Below are 19,511 nucleotides of genomic sequence, written 5' to 3'. Positions count from 1 at the left end.
AAATGAATAAGGTGGTATGAATTCCAGTGTGATGCTAGGTACGTAGGCCGTATGCCCCTAAGACTGGCGGATCGTATCAAACAGCATGTTCAAGCCGCTGATCGCAATGGGCAGCGTACAGGCCATATCCAACCAGCCCGTGCTTGCAAAAGCCAAACACATTGTCAACATTAGATGGATTCCGCAATTGGGCAACATATGCTAAATAATACTTAATGTGCTAAGAATTATGCTGACAACCAATTTAACATTGCCAGTCGGGCTCGCAGTGTGGCGCATTTGTGTACTGGAAGCTACCTATATTAATACACAGGGCCCTGTTCTTTGCAGACAAAAAGAACATGTATACACATTGCGCCTGTTTCAGCTAAACAAAATAAGTGACAGCCACTTGCTGACTTAATCCTCAGAGCAATGCCTTGACCAATCAGGGTCAAGCTGCCTGGTTTAAATTTTAAACAATGCTTGCCAGTTAACTGTCAGACACCATCAGTGCTGCATTCTCCATGGCAACAACACTTGCCAGCCAATCAGCACTCTCTTCACATACAGTATAAACTGTTGTTTTCCCATTATGTTGGTATTTTTGCGAGTGTCCTGATGAGTGCAAGACGTCAAGCTGAGACATGTCTCTTTTTTCAGCAATACTCAAGTACTGTACTACCAAATGACTAAGTAATAGACTTGGATATTATTGCTGTTTCTATGATACCCATTAAAAATAAGATTGCACTCAATGTTTGTAAATGGAATGATAATCCTAAACGAAAGAAAAAAATGCAATTATGTTTTAGAGGTATACAAGAAATTGGCTTGCACACACAACTGAAGTATAGCAACAAGTGATCTTTATATTTTTGTAGTGGGATTGAAAAAAGCAGAATCCTGAATTATTCAGAAAGGAGGCTGGCACAGCTGACACCTTGTTGCATTCATATTGTTTCTGACACACTGCTTCCACTTGGCAAAAAAATGCAAATGAAATCACAATTATACTGTAAAACATTGATTTTATTTCACATTTGAGACATTATTTCTAAATTAAATCACTGCAACAAGGTATAGAGGGAAAGATACATCCCAGAGGGGAAAATATATTGTATCCAAACAGTAAATTGAGATTAGCCAAGTGTCCATTTTGGAATAACGTGCATTCAATGTAAACAAACATTGTGCTTAAAAAAAGCAGCAGTAAGAGATTCCAATGTAATTTTTCGATACAGTACCTTACAAATGAATGGCCAAGTGATTTACAGAAATCCTCAAGTGCCATTGCTTTCTGTGTCTTCATTGTTGAGGCAAAACCAGGCAGGAAAAGGACTCCTGGGCTTTTGCCTTTTATTTTTTGATATGCTAATTTAGGTTGATCTGGACGAGTTAGGTATTTGGTCGATTTCTTACGGCATCCTAGAACAGCAAAAAATGAATCAACATACATAGGCAATCTTTACACTAGTTAGGCACAAATCAGCTCAAATACTTTGATAAGCAACATTGGACTGGATTTAACCAGACACCGGGGTCACCACTTCCTGGCAAAAAACATTGTGAACACACCCCAGCTTTGGCAGATCGCCCCACAGCTGAGCTAGACAGGGGATCTAGGAAGGAGGTAACCTTGGGAAGCCTTCAATGGGCCCAAGAGATCCATGGACCCATTTATGGAGGCTTCCCCCCACCCTCACATCCAACCCCGTTCCTTGCCCACCACCAGCCTGCGCAGTGAAAGCTGCCAGGCTGGACTCTTGGTGTGAGCCTCTCCTGGCCCTGGTTTAATCACAGCAGCAGCAGATGAGGACCTTAAGCAGCCACTAATCACCGCTGGAGAATTTTCCACATTTATTATTACTTGATAGACCATTACACATGCACAAAATGGAGGAGGAAAATATTTATTTCCCCTTAAAGTTTCCTTCCTTCTTGGCTTTTGTTTGTATTCTAAGTCCTCTTTCTTTCCATCTTTCACACGCTTTCTCTCATTGTTCTCTCTGTGACTATCTCCAACTTCTAATACCCACTTCCTCTCTTCCTAGTCTCTTCTTCTCTCATTGTACTGAGCATAAAGGATTGGACTTTGCAGTCAGTGGCCCAAGGGACGGTGCTCACCGTGAAACCCAAGAAAAGTTCCCACACAACTCTACCATGTTAATTTCCTCTACTTCAACATGACTTGAATTTGACATTACCTGTGGCATCTAGCAACAATGCAGGCAGGCTGCAGAGTCAATCAGACTCAAGAGTTCTCATGGGGCAGGAGTAAACAGAGGGAGAAAGGAGGGAGTAAAAAAAAAACAGGGCTATAATTCATATTTTAATCATTTTACAGAAAGCAAAATAAAAACTGGGGCAAATATATGGGTAAAGGGAGAAGCTGAATTATTACAAACATTAAGAAAGTTATTTTAAAATTAATGGAAGCTTTTAATGTTCTTGAAGGAGTTACATACATGTGTAAAATTAACTTTTTCAGGGCTAGAGAGGTTGTTCAAAAGTAATTATGACTTAGAATGCCATTTAAAACTCAGTCACCCCTCACTCAACAAGCTTTAGCATTTCACATGTTTTTTGCAGTGACAATAGTGTGTAAAAAGTTGGTGATCACATTAATTCACTGATTCTGTGTTGACTACATCTGCAATGACTGCAACAATGCATCCTATATGGAGTACACAGTATCATTGGCAGCAATTCGGACTTTCACATTTAAAATGCAAGTGCTGTCACCAGAAATTGCTGTCAGTTTAACACAGTTATTCCAGCAAATGCTGAGTTGCACTGTCTTTACAGCTGCAATGTGTATTTATACATACACATTGCTATGGTATTGCTTCTAGGTAAATGTGCTCTGTGCAATGATACCTAGCATTTGCTGTGGTCCTGCTGCAAGCTAATCAAGCATGTTAATATAACAAATTTACTCAAGCAACATTTAACATATCTGCTTGGAACTTACCGATAGATACTAAAATAAATAAACATTATGTCTATGCATCTGTAACATCATATAGAAATTTACAAAACTAGCTTAAAATGTAAGAAATTCTGTTTACCTCTCGCTAAAACCTGCTATTCCTAGTAATTTACATCATGGGTCTAGAAATTCAACTGTTCAGCACCTGTATTGAATGTTACCCATCTCCAATATGGCTGTTAGGCAGCACCCACAAAGTGAGTCAGCGCTGTATTGGCTAGTGTTTATGTTAGCATTATGAATGCAGGTCCAGAACATTCAAAAACGTAAATAACTTAAAATGAAGGATCTACACAAATTGAATGCCCCAGAGCTTCACTCGCCATCCGCTGTATAGCACAATGTGGTGCCAACTGACTCCACAAAAGAATGGAGGTCGTTCCCCATAACTCGACTATTAATCAGCCCCACCAAACCACTGATCTACCCTCCACCTCGCAAACACCCACTGCCCCAGTCATCAACTGGCCCCATTTTCTGACTTATTTGATGTTAGCAGTTACCCAATCTTGAGCATCATTTTGCTGGTTAGCTGCTTCTTACACCCACTTGTTTCACCCACTTCATTGAAATTAGGCTAAAGGTCCAAAATCAGAGAAGCCTCAGGCTTCACCATTGAGACACAGGGGTTATAGCTTGCTCCAGTTTACGTTGCTTGGCTCAGTTGGAAGCACTCTTACCTCAGCATCAAACCCTTGTGGGTTTAAGGACTTATCCAGGATTTGAGCACACAATCTAGACTTCAATGCATACCGTGTGAGCTATCCTTATAGTTACAGACATCTTCCAAGGGATTCTTTGGCCTTCTCAAAGGAAAACAGTGTTTCCATGGCAGAAAATTTTCATTAGTATACAACAGCAAAAATAATGGCCTTGCTATGAACTCTCCACTCCCAACAGGAACGGGAGGGTTGGGGGTGAGGGGTTCAAATATGCATAACCCATGCCATATCGGGCACATCTAAGTGTCCTGTCAAGGAGACAGGAATCTTATTAGCATATTTAAATCAGGATCCTATAGCGGAATTGGGAACTCAATTCAAAATAACTGGTGCTTTAGGGCTTTCCTGAGGGCTCAGAAAACTAGCCAGTGAAATGTAAGGTAACGGGTTCTTATAACACCATTTATGGGCCAGGAGCTAGATTGCTTCCCCTGGATCCCTCTAGGAAGGCTACAGCAATTGCCAGCCCTGAACTTCAACAGCCAGCTCACTTCCCCCACCAACTCCTCAAGCCCTTCCAATCACAGGCCTCCTCCTCCCAGTCTACCAGAAGCAAATGAGATGTTAGCTTATATTATTGCTCAAGTTTCAAAGTAGCACTTGAACCCAAGGCCTTCTGACTCAGGGGAGAATACTACCACTGAGCCACAGCTGGTACCAGACATTCTGTATTTGTTAAACTGCTGGGACTTCAAATACAGTTTGAGAACAGAAGGACTTCCTCTCAGAAACCTGACACTGCATGCTAGAATTTAGGATAGTGTAACAATACTTGATGTGAATCACCAGGGTCTTATCCACATTTGCTCAGGTACTAGAATAAAGAAAAATTAGAAAACATTACTGTTAAAGAGAGGTTGCAATTGTTGTTTAGGCAAAACCACTTATTGGCACATTTCAAACAGTATATATCTATTAGGTATGTATTATATTTTAAGGTGTAATTTTCCTTCATTGATAGAAGTAGGAGATTCACAAGGTGCCAGGCTTGAAGGAATGGAGAGCTCTAGAAGGGTTGTAAGGGTAGAGAGAGGGAATGGTGAGGCCATGGAGGGATTTGAGCAGAAAGATTAAAATTTTAAATCCAGGCATGGTGAACTATGGGGGAGCTAATGTAGGTCATTGAGCACAGGATGGTAGGTGAGTGGAACTTGGTGTGTGTTATAATATGAACAGAAGAATTTTGGATGAGCTCAGGTTTATGGAAGGTAGAAGATGACAGACTATTGCTGAAGGTTCAACATCTGTTTGAGCAGGAAGATAGGACCCTGGTTTAATGTAAAACAAAAACAGAATTACCTGGAAAAACTCAGCAGGTCTGGCAGCATCGGCGGAGAAGAAAAGAGTTGACATTTCGAGTCCTCATGACCCTTCGACAGAACTTGAGTTCGAGTCCAAGAAAGAGTTGAAATATAAGCTGGTTTAAGGTGTGTGTGTGGGGGGGGGCGGAGAGATAGAGAGAGAGAGAGAGAGAGAGGTGGGGTGGGGGGGGTGTGGTTGTAGGGACAAACAAGCAGTGATAGAAGCAGATCATCAAAAGATGTCAACGACAGTAGTACAATAGAACACATCGGTGTTAAAGTTAAAGTTGGTGATATTATCTAAACGAATGTGCTAATTAAGAATGGATGGTAGGGCACTCAAGGTATAGCTCTAGTGGGGTTTTTTTTTTATATAATGGAAATAGGTGGGAAAAGGAAAATCTTTATAATTTATTGGGGGAAAAAAAAGGGAAGGGGGAAAACAGAAAGGGGGTGGGGATGGGGGAGGGAGCTCACGACCTAAAGTTGTTGAATTCAATATTCAGTCCGGTCGTGAGCTCCCTCCCCCGTCCCCACCCCCTTTCTGTTTTCCCCCTTCCCTTTTTTTTTCCAATAAATTATAAAGATTTTCCTTTTCCCACCTATTTCCATTATATATAAAAAAAACCCACTAGAGCTATACCTTGAGTGCCCTACCATCCATTCTTAATTAGCACATTCATTTAGATAATATCACCAACTTTAACTTTAACACCTATATGTTCTATTGTACTATTGTCGTTGACATCTTTTGATGATCTGCTTCTATCACTGCTTGTTTGTCCCTACAACCACACCTCCCCCCACCCCCACCTCTCTCTCTCTCTCTATCTCTCCGCCCCCCACACACACACCTTAAACCAGCTTATATTTCAACTCTTTCTTGGACTCGAACTCAAGTTCTGTCGAAGGGTCATGAGGACTCGAAACGTCAACTCTTTTCTTCTCCGCCGATGCTGCCAGACCTGCTGAGTTTTTCCAGGTAATTCTGTTTTTGTTTTGGATTTCCAGCATCCGCAGTTTTTTTTTTGTTTTTATCCCTGGTTTAATGTCTCATCTGAAAAACAGAAAGTGTGACATTGCAGCATTCCTTTAGTATTGTACTGAAGAGTCAGGCTAAATTTTGTTCTCAAATATTTAGTGAGACTTGAATCACAAACTTGCAGATTCCAAGGGAAGAACATATCAGAAACAACAAGTCCTCTTCATAGCACTAGGACTATATTTTTGACAACTGTGTGTTATTCTTGGCAACTGTATGTTATTTAAAACACAATGTAACCTTGGTTATTTGCAACAATGGAGAGGCCTCCTTGGTGATTAATGAAAATTGGCTGATTAACAAGAGTTTCCATCAGCTGCCTTTGTTCCTACAGCACAGAAACATTGGAAACATAGTAATCTGGTTTATGAAATACAAACAATAAAAAAGATTGTGCAATGAGGTGAACATTTTCTATGGAAATTCATGGATAAAGCAGAAAAAGTGAATTAAAGCGTAGAGAATGGCAATTCATCATCCACATGAATTAAAGTTCTGTTGAATAATCGTTCTGACTAAAAAGCAATACTCAAAAATTACAGCAAGAGCCACCTCAAATTATCAGATTAACAGTGTGCTGACTGGTTATAAAGGCAGTCAACATTCATATTTCCACAATTTATTCAAGTATGTTAAAAAAAAATAATTTTCCAATAGTAGAAATTCTTGTTCTTACCTCTTGGGGGTGGATCGGAACTTCCACACACCTCAGATGTATCCTTGATATCCCCAAACCTCAACTATCCCCCACCACCACAGCACCCAACCCCACCCCCTTCAAAACCTGTAAGCAGAGCACAATGTACAAACATGCCTACATTACTTTAAAAGATGAGTGAGGGGTGGAAGAAGGTCGGTAATTTTTTTTCACTGCTGCACTTTGCCACAGCTCAGATGAGTGGCTATGTTGGCTGAAGATGTGTATATTTTTGTACTGTCAGATTCTGAATTTGCTAGTTTCCGCGCAAGTCTTCCACAATCAATCGGGATAGGGAAATTGGCCTTCTAAATTACAAGCAGCCCCACTTCTGCCAGATGTACCACAGGGTGCAACTAAGTAAAATGGAATTGCAGGAAATTCCCACAGATAGTGTTACCAGACCAGGTCATACCAATGTCTTTCAATAATGTATTTTTGAAGAGAAAGGTTTGGGAAGGGGAAAAAAAAGTAGAAATCCAGCATATCCAGATTATCTGAAATCAAAATTTCAGCCCCCCGCACCCGTAATGGTCTTACTGATGTCTCCTCATTTGGCTTTCTTCAACCACTTGCACTGCTTTAATCACCACTTTATCTTACCACTGGCTGTCCTTTATTTTTCTAGCTCCTTCACTTCATTCAGGCACCTTACACTTTTCTATTCTTCATGTCTTATTCAAAGTCATCGCAATTTAATGTTCTCCCAAATCAAAAGTCATCCTCTTTCCCAAAATGTTCTTGATCTCTCCTTCTTCAGCCTCTTTTCCCCTTTGATTTTAACCTACACCTTAATTCCTCCAGGCCTCTCTTCTCAGATTTCACCACTCATGTTCTTCTCAACCTCACCCTTCACATTCACTCTCTGAACATAACCTTGGCAGGTCCTAGTTATCCTCCGGGGTTTCTCTGGTTTGAAGCTGAATTATCGACAAAGTGGCCTCTAACCTCTTGCTGCCTCTTTTTTTTTTATGAACAACCCTCTCTCTCCCATCATCCCTATTGCCCTCATTGTCCAAAGCAACTCTGTTAGTTCTCTCAAACTCTAACTCCCAACTTCCCTGCCTTTGGCCCTCCAGTCACCTTGATATCTCTGATTTGCTTAACTGTTCCTTCAAATTAGCTATTGATGCCATTGCTCCTATCACGCCAATCACTGTTCCCTATCTCAGTGCACCCCACAGTATGGCATTCTCAAGAAAGAGGGGCACAAACGTAGTTTGGCACAAATGGTGCACAACCAGCCCTAATCATCAATCACCAAATATGGCTTGTTTGAGTACATCAAGAAATACAATGCCTCATTCTGCACCTGTTATTTCAGGACCATTCTAATGGACCTGGTGTTACAGGCAAAAACAATTATATAATCAGACTGAGAAGCTACAGAAACCAAAGCTGCCTTGACCAATACAGTATTAATGCAAACAATTTCACATGCTACCACATGAATAGTAAGGATAAAGATGAGGAAATATGTAGTTGTTCTGAACAAATAAGCACGTGCAACTTGTTGTCGTAGCCACTTATGCAGGAATATCTGGCCAATACTTAACTATGACAACAGAGGACATTCTAAAAACACATTCTGATGCCCACAACTGGATTGAAGTATCTGCTGTCAGAAAGCAGCGATGTACCACAATCCATCTGATGTGGTGACTTTCTCCAAAGGTACAGTGCTACTGAGAGCAAAGTAAAAACTGTTACACAACTAAAACAGGATGTCAGCTAGAGCCCTCAACTAACTAGTATGGGTCAGGACTCCACTTTCTCAGTTACAGAGTTTTCTCTGTCAAGGAGTTGGGATCTAAGTAAGCAGCGTTTGCTTCTTTCACCAATAACTGGCCTGTAACAAAGTTGTCTTACCAGGTGATGCAGTATTGTGCAATAAAATGCTAACAAGGCAGGTTTGCAAGGAGTGCTGTCTTGGGCTACATTTGAGTGCTTCAGTTGGAGTTTGGTGAGTGAGGGAGTTCGGTGAAGAGGGAAGGAGGTGATCCTTTCATTTTCTGCCTTTCCTCAGAAAGAAGAGCAGCGGCCTTCGTAAGTAGGACTTGGTGAGTATTTCTACTTACCTTAATATTCTCTAAGCTGGAAGAACGCGAGGAGCATTCGCAATAAAGTGGATAAATTAACCGCGCAAATAGATGTAAACAGGTATGACATAGTCAGTATTACGGAGACATGGCTGCAGGGTGACCAGGGATGGGAACTGAACATCCAGGGGTATTCAGTATTTAGGAAGGACAAACAGAAAGGAAAAGGCGGCGGAGTTGCATTGCTGGTTAAAGAGGAAATTAACGCAATGGTGAGGAAAGCTATTAGCTCTGACGATGAGGAACCTGAATAGGTAGAGCTGAGAAACACTATGGGGCAAAAATCGTTAGTGGGGGTTGTATATAAGCCCCCAAACTGTAGTGGTGATATTGGAAATGGCATTAAACAGGAAATTAGAGGCGCATGTAAGAAAGGAACATCTGTAATTATGGGTGACTCTAATATGCATATAAAGTGGGCAAATCAAATTAGTAACAATACCATAGAGGATGAATTCCTGGAATGTATACGGAATGTTTTTTTGGGCCAAAACATTGAGGAACCAACGAAAGAACAGGCCATCCTTGACTGGCTATTGCATAATGAGAAACTGTTACACAACTAAAACAGGGTGTCAGCTAGAGCCCTCAACTAACTAGTATGGGTCAGCACTCCACTTTCTCAGTTACAGAGCTTTCTCTGCCAAGGAGTTGGGATCTAAGTAAGCAGCGAGGCCCCTTGGGGATGAACAACCATAATATGATAGAATTCTTCATCAAGATGGAGTGTGACATAGTTGATTCTGAGACTTCAGTCCTGAATCTTAATAAAGGAAACTACGCTGGCTATGATGGATTGGGAAACGTTACTTAAAGGGATGACGGTGTTTAGGCAATGGCAAACATTCAAAGAGCGCATGGGTGAACTGCAACAATTGTTTATTCCTGTCTGGCACAAAAGTAAAATAGGAAAGGTGGCCAAACCATGGCTTACAAGGGAAATTAGAGATAGTGTTAGATGCAAGGAAGAGGCATACAAACTGGCCAGAAAAAAACAACGGACCTGAGGGTTGGGAGCAGTTTATAATTCAGCAAAGGAGGACCAAGGGATTGATTAAAAAGGGGAAAATAGAGTACAAAAGTAAGCTTGCAGGGAACATAAAAACTGACTGTAAAAGTTTCGATAGGTATGTGAAGAGAAAAATATTGGTGAAGACAAATGTAGATCCCTTACAGTCAGAAACAGGGGAATTTATAATGGGGAACAAAGAAATGGCTGACCAACTAATTACATACTTTGCTTCTGTCTTCACAAAAGAGGACACTAATAACATACTAGAAATGTTGGGGAACACAGGGTTTAATGAGAGGGAGGAACTGAAAGAAATCAGTATTAGTAAGGAAATGGTGTTGGGGAAATTGATGGGATTGAAGGCCGATAAATCCCTGGGGTCCAATAATCTACATCCCACTTAAGGAAGTGGCCCTAGAAATAGTGGATGGATTGGTGGTCATCTTTCGAGATTCTATAGACTCTGGAACAGTTCTTACAGATTGGAGGGTAGCTAATGTATCCCCACTATTTAAAAAGGGAGGTGGAGAGAAAACAGGGAATTATAGACCAGTCAGCCTGATGTTGGTAGTGGGGAAAATTCTAGAGTCCATTATAAAAGATTTAATAGCTGAGCTCGTGGAAAACAGTGACAGCATCAGACTGAGTCAGCATGGATTTATGAAAGGGAAATCATGCTTGACAAATCTACTGGAATTTTTCAAGGGTGTAACTTGTAGAGTTGATGAGGGGGAGCCAGTGGATGTGGTTTATTTGGACTTTCAGAAGGCTTTCGACAAAGTCTCACATAAGAGATTGGCGTGTAAAATTAAAGCTCATAAGATTGGGGGTAGTGTATTGAGGTGGATAGAAAACCGGTTGGCAGACAGAAAACAAAAACTAGGAATAAACAGGTCTTTTTCCGAATGGCAGGCAGTGACTAGTGGGGTACTGCACGGATCGGTGCTGGTACCCCAGTTATTCACAATATATATTAATGATTTAGATGAGGGAATTAAATGTAATATCTCCAAATTTGCAGATGACACAAAGCTGGGTGGGAGGATGAGCTGTGAGGAGGATGCAGAGATGCTTCAGTATGATTTGAACAAGCTGAGTGAGTGGGCAAATGCGTGATAGATGCAGTATAATGTGGATAAATGTGAGGTTATACATTTTGGTAGCAAAAACAGGAAGGCAGATTATTATCTGAATGGCTATAAATTGAGAAAGGGGAATGTGCAACGAGACCTCGGTGTCCTTGTACACCAGATGCTGAAGGTAAGCATGCAGGTGCAGCAGGTGGTAAAGAAGGCAAATGGTATGTTGGCCTTCATAGCCAGAGGATTCAAGTACAGGAACAGGGATGTCTTGCTGCAATTGTACAAGGCCTTGGTGAGACCACACCTGGAATATTGTGTGCAGTTTTGGTCTCCTTATCTGAGGCAGGATGTACTTGCTATAGAGGGAGTGCAGCGAAGGTTTACCCAACTGATTTCTGGGATGGCAGGACTGACATATGAGGAGAGATTGAGTCGATTAGGATTATATTCGCTGGAGTTCAGAAGAATGAGGGGGGATCTCATAGAAACCTATAAAATTCTAACAGGACTAGACAGAGTAGATGCAGGAAGGATGTTCCCATTGGTAGGGGAGTCCAGGACCAGGGGTCACAGTCTGAGGATATGGGGTAGAACATTTAGAACTGAAAGGAGGAGAAATTTCTTCACCCAGAGAGTGGTGAGCCGGTGGAATTCATTACCACAGAAAGTAGTTGAGACCAAAACATTGTATGCTTTCAAGAAGGAATTGGATATAGCTCTTGGGGCAAAAGGGATCAAAGGGTATGGGGAGAAAGCGAGAGCAGGCTATTGAGTTGGATGATCAGCCATGATCATAATGAATGGCGGAGCAGGGTCGAAGGGCCAAATGGCTTACCCCTGCTCCTAATTTCTATGTAAAGGGAGTAATTTAAGGTTAAGTCATGGCAGGGCAGCTCGGTCACGTGGAATGCTCCTCTTGTACTCAGGGACACTTCCAGTGACCACGTGTGCAATAAGTGTCTCCAGCTGCAGCTATTCGAAATCCGCTTTTCAGATCTGGAGCAGCGGCTGGAGTCACTGTGGAGCATCCGCAAAGTTGACATCTTCATGGATAGCATGTACAGTGAGGTGGTCACACAACAGGTAAAGAGTGCACAAGCAGAAAGTGAATGGGTGACTGCCAAAAAGAGTAAAGGCACTAGGTAAGTAGGGCAGGAGTCCCCTGGGTCCATCTCCCTCTCCAACAGATTTTCCATTTTGGATACTGTTGTGGGAGATGGGATCTCAGGGAAATGCAGCGAGAGCAAAGTCCGTGGCACCACGAGTGGCTCAGCTGCAGAGAGGAGGGAAAAAAGAGTGGGACGCAATAGTGATAGGGCATTCCATCGTAAGGGGGACAGACAGACGTTTCTGCAGCTGAAGACATGACACCAGGATCATTTGTTGCCTCCCTGGTGCCAAGGTCAAGGATATCACGGATGAGCAGCTGCAGGACATTCTGAAGGGGGAAGGTGAACAGACAGGGGTCATGGTCCATATCGGTACCAACAATATAGGTAAAAAGGATGAGGTCCTGCAAGCAGAGTATAGGGAGGAAGGAAATAAATTAAAAAGCAGGACCTCAAAGGTAGTAATCTCATGGTTACTCTCAGTGCTACGCGCTAGTGAATTCAGGAATAAGAGAATAGACCAGATGAATGCGTGGCTGGAAAAATGGTGTAGGAGGGAGGGATTTAGATTCTTGAGGCATTCGGACTGATTCAGGGGAATTTGGGACCTGCACAAGCTAGACGGGTTTCACCCCAGCAGGACCGGGACCAATATCTTCGCAGGGGTATTTGCTAGTACAGTGGGGGAGGGTTTAAACTAGATTGGCAGGGGGATGGGAACGTCAGCGGGAGACCCAAGAGAGGGAAACAAAGATAGGAATGAAAGACAGAAAAGTAGAAAGGAAAAGTGCAAAGCAAAAGAAATAGGGGCTAACAGCAAATAGGGTCATACTAAAAAAAGTGTAAAAAGACAAGACTAAAGTACTGAATGTACGGAGAATTCAAAATAAGATAAATGAATTAACAGCGTAAATCGATGATTACAGAGACATGGCTGCAGGGTGACCAAGGCTGGGAGCTGAATATCCAAGGATAATGGTAGCATGGAACTGTTAGTTAAGGATGAAATCAGCAGAATAGTGAGAGGGGATATTGGATCAGAAAATCTAAATGTAGAATCAGTCTGGGTGGAGCTGAGAAACAGCAAGGGGGAGAAAACATTAGTGGGAGTTCTCCACAGGCTTCCAAACAGCAATGGCAAGGTAGGGGATGGTATTAGACAAGAAATTAGACACGCATGTAACAAGGGTGCTTCAGTAACCATGGGTGACTTAATCTACATATATACTGGGCAAACCATATTAGCAATAATAGTGGCAGATGAATTCCTGGAGCATATACAAGATGTTTTTTTTAGACCAGTACGTTGAGGAACCAACTAGGGAACAGGCTGTCCTCGATTTGGTTTTGTGCAATGAGAAGGGTTAACTCAATCTTGTTGTGCGGGGTCCTTTAGGAAAGAATGACCATAACATGATAGAATTCTTCCTTAGGTTAGAAAGTGAAGTAGTCCAATCGAAACTAGGGTCCTAAATATAAAAGGAAACTTAGAAGGTATGAGGTCGAGTTGGCCAAGATAGATCGGGGACAGGCAATGGCTAATAATTAAGGATGTCTGCATTGCAATATTTATTTATTCCTTTCTGGTGCAAAAACACAACAGAAAAAGAAGCCCAACAATGGTTAACAAAAGAAATTAAGGATAGTATTAGATCCAATGAGGAGTTATATAAAGTTGCTAGAAAAAATAGCAAGCCTGAGGATTGGAAGGAGTTTAGAGTTCAGCAAAGGAGGACCAAGTGATTGATTATGAGGGGGAAAATAGAGTATGAGAGTAAACTTGTATACTTCTATAAATATGTAAGAAGAAAAAGATTGGTGAAGACAAATTTAGGTCTCTTACAGTCTGAAACCAGAGAATTTATAATAGAGAACAAGAAAGGGGCAGCACAATTAAACAACTACTTTAATTCTGTCTTCATGGAGGAAGACAGATAACTTTCCAGAAATGCTAGGGAATCGAGGGTCTAATGAGAAGGAGGAATTGAAGGAAATTATTATAAAAAAAAATGCTGGAGAAATTAGTGGGACTGAAAGCTGATAAATCCCCAGGGCCTAATAATCAACATCCCAGGGTACTAGAGGTGACCATGGTAATAGTGGATGTGTTGGTTGTCATCTTCCAAAATTCTGTAGATTCTGGAACAGTCCCAGCAGATTGGAGGGTGGTAAACTTAACTCCACTATATAAAAAAAGGAGGGAGAAACCAGTTAATTACAGACCAGTTAGCCTAACATCAGTGGTAGGGAAAACGTTAGCGTCTATTATAAAGGATGTGATAACAGGACATCTAGAAAATATCAACTGGATTAGACAAAGTCAACACGGATTTATAAAAGGGAAATTATATTTGAAAAACCTACTGGAGTTTTTTGAGGTCGTAACTAGCCGGATAGATAAGGGAGAACCAGTGGATGTGGTGTATTTGGATTTTCAGAAGGCTTTTGATAAAGTCCCACATAAGAGGTTAGTGTGCAAAATTAAAACACATGGGTTTGGGGGTAATATATTGGCATGGATTGAGAATTGGTTAGCAGACAGGAAACAGAGAGTAGGAATAAATGGGTCTTTTTCCGACTGACAGGGGTAACTAGTGGGGTACCGCAGGGATCAGTGCTTGGGCCTAAGCTGTTCACAACATATATCAATTATTTGGATGAGGAAACCAAATGTAGTCTTTCCAAGTTCAGTTATTATATGGAACGAGGTGGGAATGTGAGTGGTGAGGAGGATGTTAAGAGGCTTCAAAACAATTTAGACAAGTTAAGTGAGTGGGCAAATACATGGCAGATGCAGTATAACGTGGATAAGTGTGAAGTTATCCACTTCAGTGGGAAAAACAGAATGGCAGAGTATTATTTAAGTTGTGATAGATTGGGAAATGTTGATGTACAAAGGGACCTGGGTGTCCTTGTACACCAGTCATTGAAAGCAAGCACGCAGGTGCAGCAAGCAGTTAAGACGACAAATAGTATGTTGGCCTTCATTGCAAAAGGACTTGAGTACAGGATCAAGGATGTCTTACTGCAGCCGTACAGGGCTTTGGTGAGACCACAACTGGAGTATTGTGTGCAGTTTTGGTCTCCTTACCTAAGGAAGGATTTAAAAACAAAAAAACTGCAGATGCTGGAAATCCAAAAACAAAAACAAAAACAGAATTACCTAGAAAAACTCAGCAGGTCTGGCAGCATCGGCGGAGAAGAAAAGAGTTGACGTAGAAGAAGGATATACTTGCCATAGAGGGAGTGCCAGCGAAGGTTCACCAGACTGATTCCTGAGATGGCAGGATTATCGTGTGAGGAGAGATTAGGCCAATAAGGCCTGTCTTTACTAGAGTTTAGAAGAATGAAAGGGGATCTCATTGAAACATATAAAATTCTGACAGGGCTGGACAGACTGGATGCAGGGATGATATTTCCTCTGGCTGGGGTGGGGTCCAAAACAAGAGGTCACAGTCTCAGGATATGGGGTGGACCATTTAAGACTGAGATGAGGAGAAACTTCTTCACTCATAGGGTGGTGAACTGTGGAATTCTCTACCACAGAAGGGTGTGGAGGCCAAGTCACTGAATAGATTTAAGAAGGAAATAGATTTCTAGACTCTGAAGGGGTGTGGGGTGAGAGCAGGAGTATGGTGTTGAAATAGAGGATCAGCCATGACCATACTGAATCGTGCAGCAGGTTCCAAGGACCCAATGACCTACTCCTGCTTCTTTGTTTCTATCCTCCCTAGATTTGTTTGGGTATGCTCCTGAAAAACACTCACTGTATGGGGACCAAACCCAGCACAAACTCTCAACCCTGCTGTACCGCCTGTCGCAGTCGACAGCTCCAAGCCCAACCATAGGAACCTTCATCAACTCACCCACAGAATGAAGAGACCAGGGTAGCTGCCGCCATAAGGCGCTTCCCACACGGACCAGACCCCGCAATCGACTCAGCACAAATGCCGCCATGACAGAGAGTGGGGCGGGGGTGGGGGTGTGGGAAAGGATATTAATAAACAGGCGGGCGGAGCCTGAGCTGAATATTAATAAATGCGAGAACGGAGCCTGAGCTGAATATTAATAAGACCGAGCGCACACCAACAAACAAGTTGTCATTTCACAATTACATCCGGGTATGCATTGTCGACCTATGACCCGCTGTCACGGGGTGTGGCTAAAGGTTGTCTCCATGGGTATTTCAGCAGATGATGTGTTTTTATGGGGTGTGAACAGCTGGATGTGGAGCTGTCTAGGACTGGCTGTGGTGATTTGTTGGGTTTGGAGGGATTACTGGAGGTTTCCTCTTGTGCTAATCACATTCTACAAATGTTATATTGACCTTATCAAGGTTGGGTACTGATAGAATCAAAGTTTTTCCACTCTTAGAGCTATCACTAACTATTGCTACCTTACTGAAATTCCACAGATCGGTAAAATACTGGTAACATGCAGATTTGTATTATAACTGGCAGTACTATAATAACTGAAACATTATGGGCCAAAACTTCTGGTCTTCGGATCGTCGGACACCAAGTTGCGCATCAGGACCCTGTGGAAGTCCAGATACATGGACCGCCATGGGAATTGTCCAGGAAGTTTCAATTTCCAATGGGCAATTCCCCAGTACCTCTGGGTTAGAGTCGGAGGCTTCAGACAGTTCTGTGGTACTTACCTGAATAGTTACCCAGGAAATGTTAGGCAGGTTAAAACCTACTCTGACATCTGGGCACCTAGAAAACTGACTATCCTCTCCCCCAACCTGACAACTCAACCTGATGAGGCACCTAACCCAACCCAACTACCCCTTGAACCAAAACAAAAACAGAAACAGAATTACCTGGAAAAACTCAGCAGGTCTGGCAGCATCGGCGGAGAAGAAAAGAGTTGACGTTTCGAGTCCTCATGACTCTTCGACAGAACTTGAGTTCGAGTCCAAGAAAGAGTTGAAATATAAGCTGGTTTAAGGTGTGTGTGTGGGGGGGGCGGAGAGAGAGAGAGAGAGAGAGAGGTGGAGTGGGGGTGTGGTTGTAGGGACAAACAAGCAGTGATAGAAGCAGATCATCAAAAGATGTCAACAACAATAGTACAAAAGAACACATAGGTGTTAAAGTTAAAGTTGGTGATATTATCTAAACCTTGAACCAACCTGATTACCTCCCAACCTGAATATCCCATGATCCAATCCATCAAGCTACCCTGCTGACCCAACTACCCCCAATCTGGCATGGGAAAGGCAGAGTGCCAGGTAACGGAAGGCCAGAACTGAAGAATGAGGAGCATGAAGGAGAACAAGACACTACCCTGACCACAGGACCTAGAGGTAGAGGCAAAGAGACTTTAGATGACTAAGAACCAGTGCCGAAGGAGACTGCAACTCTCTAGGCTGATGGTCACCTCTGCCCTTGTCAGTGTGGTCCTCTGAGGAATCTCACTAGCGGCTGTACAATGTGCATCATCCAGGTGACAGATGGCCTTTTCACCAAGGATGGACAATACATCTGATTCACAATTGATGGTACAATGCATACTCAGAAGACACAGGGGCCAGTGCCCAGTGTGGTCTGGTAATGCCTGGCAGTACCTTACTGTAAGAGTCTCAGTCATTGAGATGGTCTACTGTGCTCCATAGCATGGCCCTCCAGAGACATGTGGGCCTTGAGTACAGTGAGGATTTAGAAGGTAACAGCTCATCAGAAAAGCAATAGGAGGTAAGAGGGGAGGAAATGGAGGTAGAGGGAGATGACACTGATCTGAGAGGTGCCTCTGCTGCTTGACATGGTAGCCTTCCCCTGCCACCCCCTGTGTCGAGGGCCTCCCTCATTAGTGTCAGTCCTCTGGTTTCCCTGTGTCACTTCAGGTCCATAGGGTGCAGTGCAGGCTTTGGCACAAACTCCCTCCCTGAGGACAACCAGTAGCCCCTGATGGTTGCCTTGGGTGTCTGAAACCCTCCTTCATCCCTGTCCTCATTTGCTTCAATTGGACAGGAAATCTGTCTCCACATTAATTAAGGATTCACCTCTGGGAAAATCTGAAACTCAGTCAGTTTTCCATAAGAGGCAGGTTTTTGACATAGGAAAACTGACTTGGCTCTGTTTTCATCTTCAAGGGGAAAATCTAGCCCCTGGTCTTTTTACACATACAAGCTTTTAATTATGGTAACACAGATTACATATCATGTCCATCCAATCCAACAACCACATTCTCAGCCTGCGTCTTATAGTGCGGGAGAATCCCCAGCTAATGACCATCACCTGAATACAAATAAAAGCCCAATGAATTAACAGGTGTTGCCACAGATCTAGGGAAGTGTGAGGACAGCTGCAGCTGAAAGTTAAAGCTAACATCTTGGGCTACTAGATGAATTGAGAATGCAGTCAAGGATTTTGAGAATCCCACGCCAAAAATGGGAAGGTTGGGATACATTCTTGGAGGTGCTGCTTTTCAGATAAGGTGCTGCCTTTTTCAAGCAGATTTAAAGATCCGTGCAAAGTATTGGAAGAGCGGTGAGTTTGCCTGCTGCCCTGGGCCATCACTCCTCCCTGAGCCAACACATTAACTGGGCTTTCGTCTTACTCCCTGATGTGGAACTTTGTACGTGAAATGGCCTTCCTGATTATGGTAGAATTTTACAGAAGAGCTGGAGGCCTCTCTGCCCATCATACTGGTACCAGCTCTCTCACAGACATATCCATCTAATCTTGTTCTCTTGCCCTTTCCCCATGTCCTGTTAAGTCTACCTTCCAAATAAGTGGCTTAAGAATCTCGTTTGTGAGACCTGATTTGGGACCTACCCTAGGACAGAACACAACAGACAAACTGATTGATAAAAGCAAAAAACTGCGGATGCTGGAAATCCAAAACAAAAATAAAAATACCTGGAAAAACTCAGCAGGTCTGGCAGCATCTGTGGAGAGGAACACAGTCCATATGACACTTCAACAGAACCAAGTAAAAATAGAAGAGAGGTGAAATATAAGCTGGTTTAAGGGAGGGTGTGACAAGTAGAGCTGGATAGAGGGCCAGTGATAGGTGGAGATAGCCAAAAGACGTCATAGACAAAAGGACAAAGAGGTGTTGAAGGTGGTGATATTATCTAAGGAATGTGCTAATTAAGTGTAGAAAGCAGGACAAGCAAGGTACAGATAGCCCTAGTGGGGGTGGGGTGGGGTGAAGGAATCGAGAAAAGCTAAAAAGTAGAGATAAAACAATGGATGGAAATACATTTAAAACTAATGGAAATAGGTGGGAAAAGAAAAATCTATATAAATTATTGGAAAAAAGGGGGGGATCAGAAAGGGGGTGCGGATGGAGGAGACAGTTCATGATCTAATATTGTTGAACTCAATATTCAGTCCAGAATGCTGTAAAGTGCCTCGTCGGAAGATGAGGTGCTGTTCCTCCAGTGTGCATTGAGCTTCACTGGAACAATGCAGCAAGCCAAGGACGGACATGTGGGCATGAGAGCAGGGTGGAGTGTTGAAATGGCAA

General features: G+C 42.6%; 1 protein-coding gene across 1 annotated transcript in view; it reads right to left on the bottom strand.

The window, feature by feature from the left end:
* LOC121284451 (palmitoyl-protein thioesterase ABHD10, mitochondrial-like) overlaps positions 1-16,154 on the bottom strand; it is a 79,434-nt gene extending 63,280 nt beyond the window's left edge. Inside the window, exons 1-2 of the mRNA XM_041199922.1 lie at positions 15,902-16,154; positions 1,227-1,407 (exon numbers count right to left, since the gene is read on the bottom strand). Coding sequence (XP_041055856.1) covers positions 1,227-1,407; positions 15,902-15,992 — 272 coding nt within the window. The 5' untranslated portion in view covers positions 15,993-16,154. The remainder of the gene's footprint in view (positions 1-1,226; positions 1,408-15,901) is intronic.
* Between the last annotated feature and the right edge of the window lie 3,357 nt (positions 16,155-19,511).

The sequence above is a fragment of the Carcharodon carcharias genome, chromosome 11 (genome assembly GCF_017639515.1).
Source record: "Carcharodon carcharias isolate sCarCar2 chromosome 11, sCarCar2.pri, whole genome shotgun sequence".
Classification (NCBI taxonomy): Eukaryota; Metazoa; Chordata; class Chondrichthyes; order Lamniformes; family Lamnidae; genus Carcharodon; species Carcharodon carcharias.
Note: the sequence above shows the minus strand (reverse complement) of the source record. Positions and strands in the feature narration are given on the sequence as shown.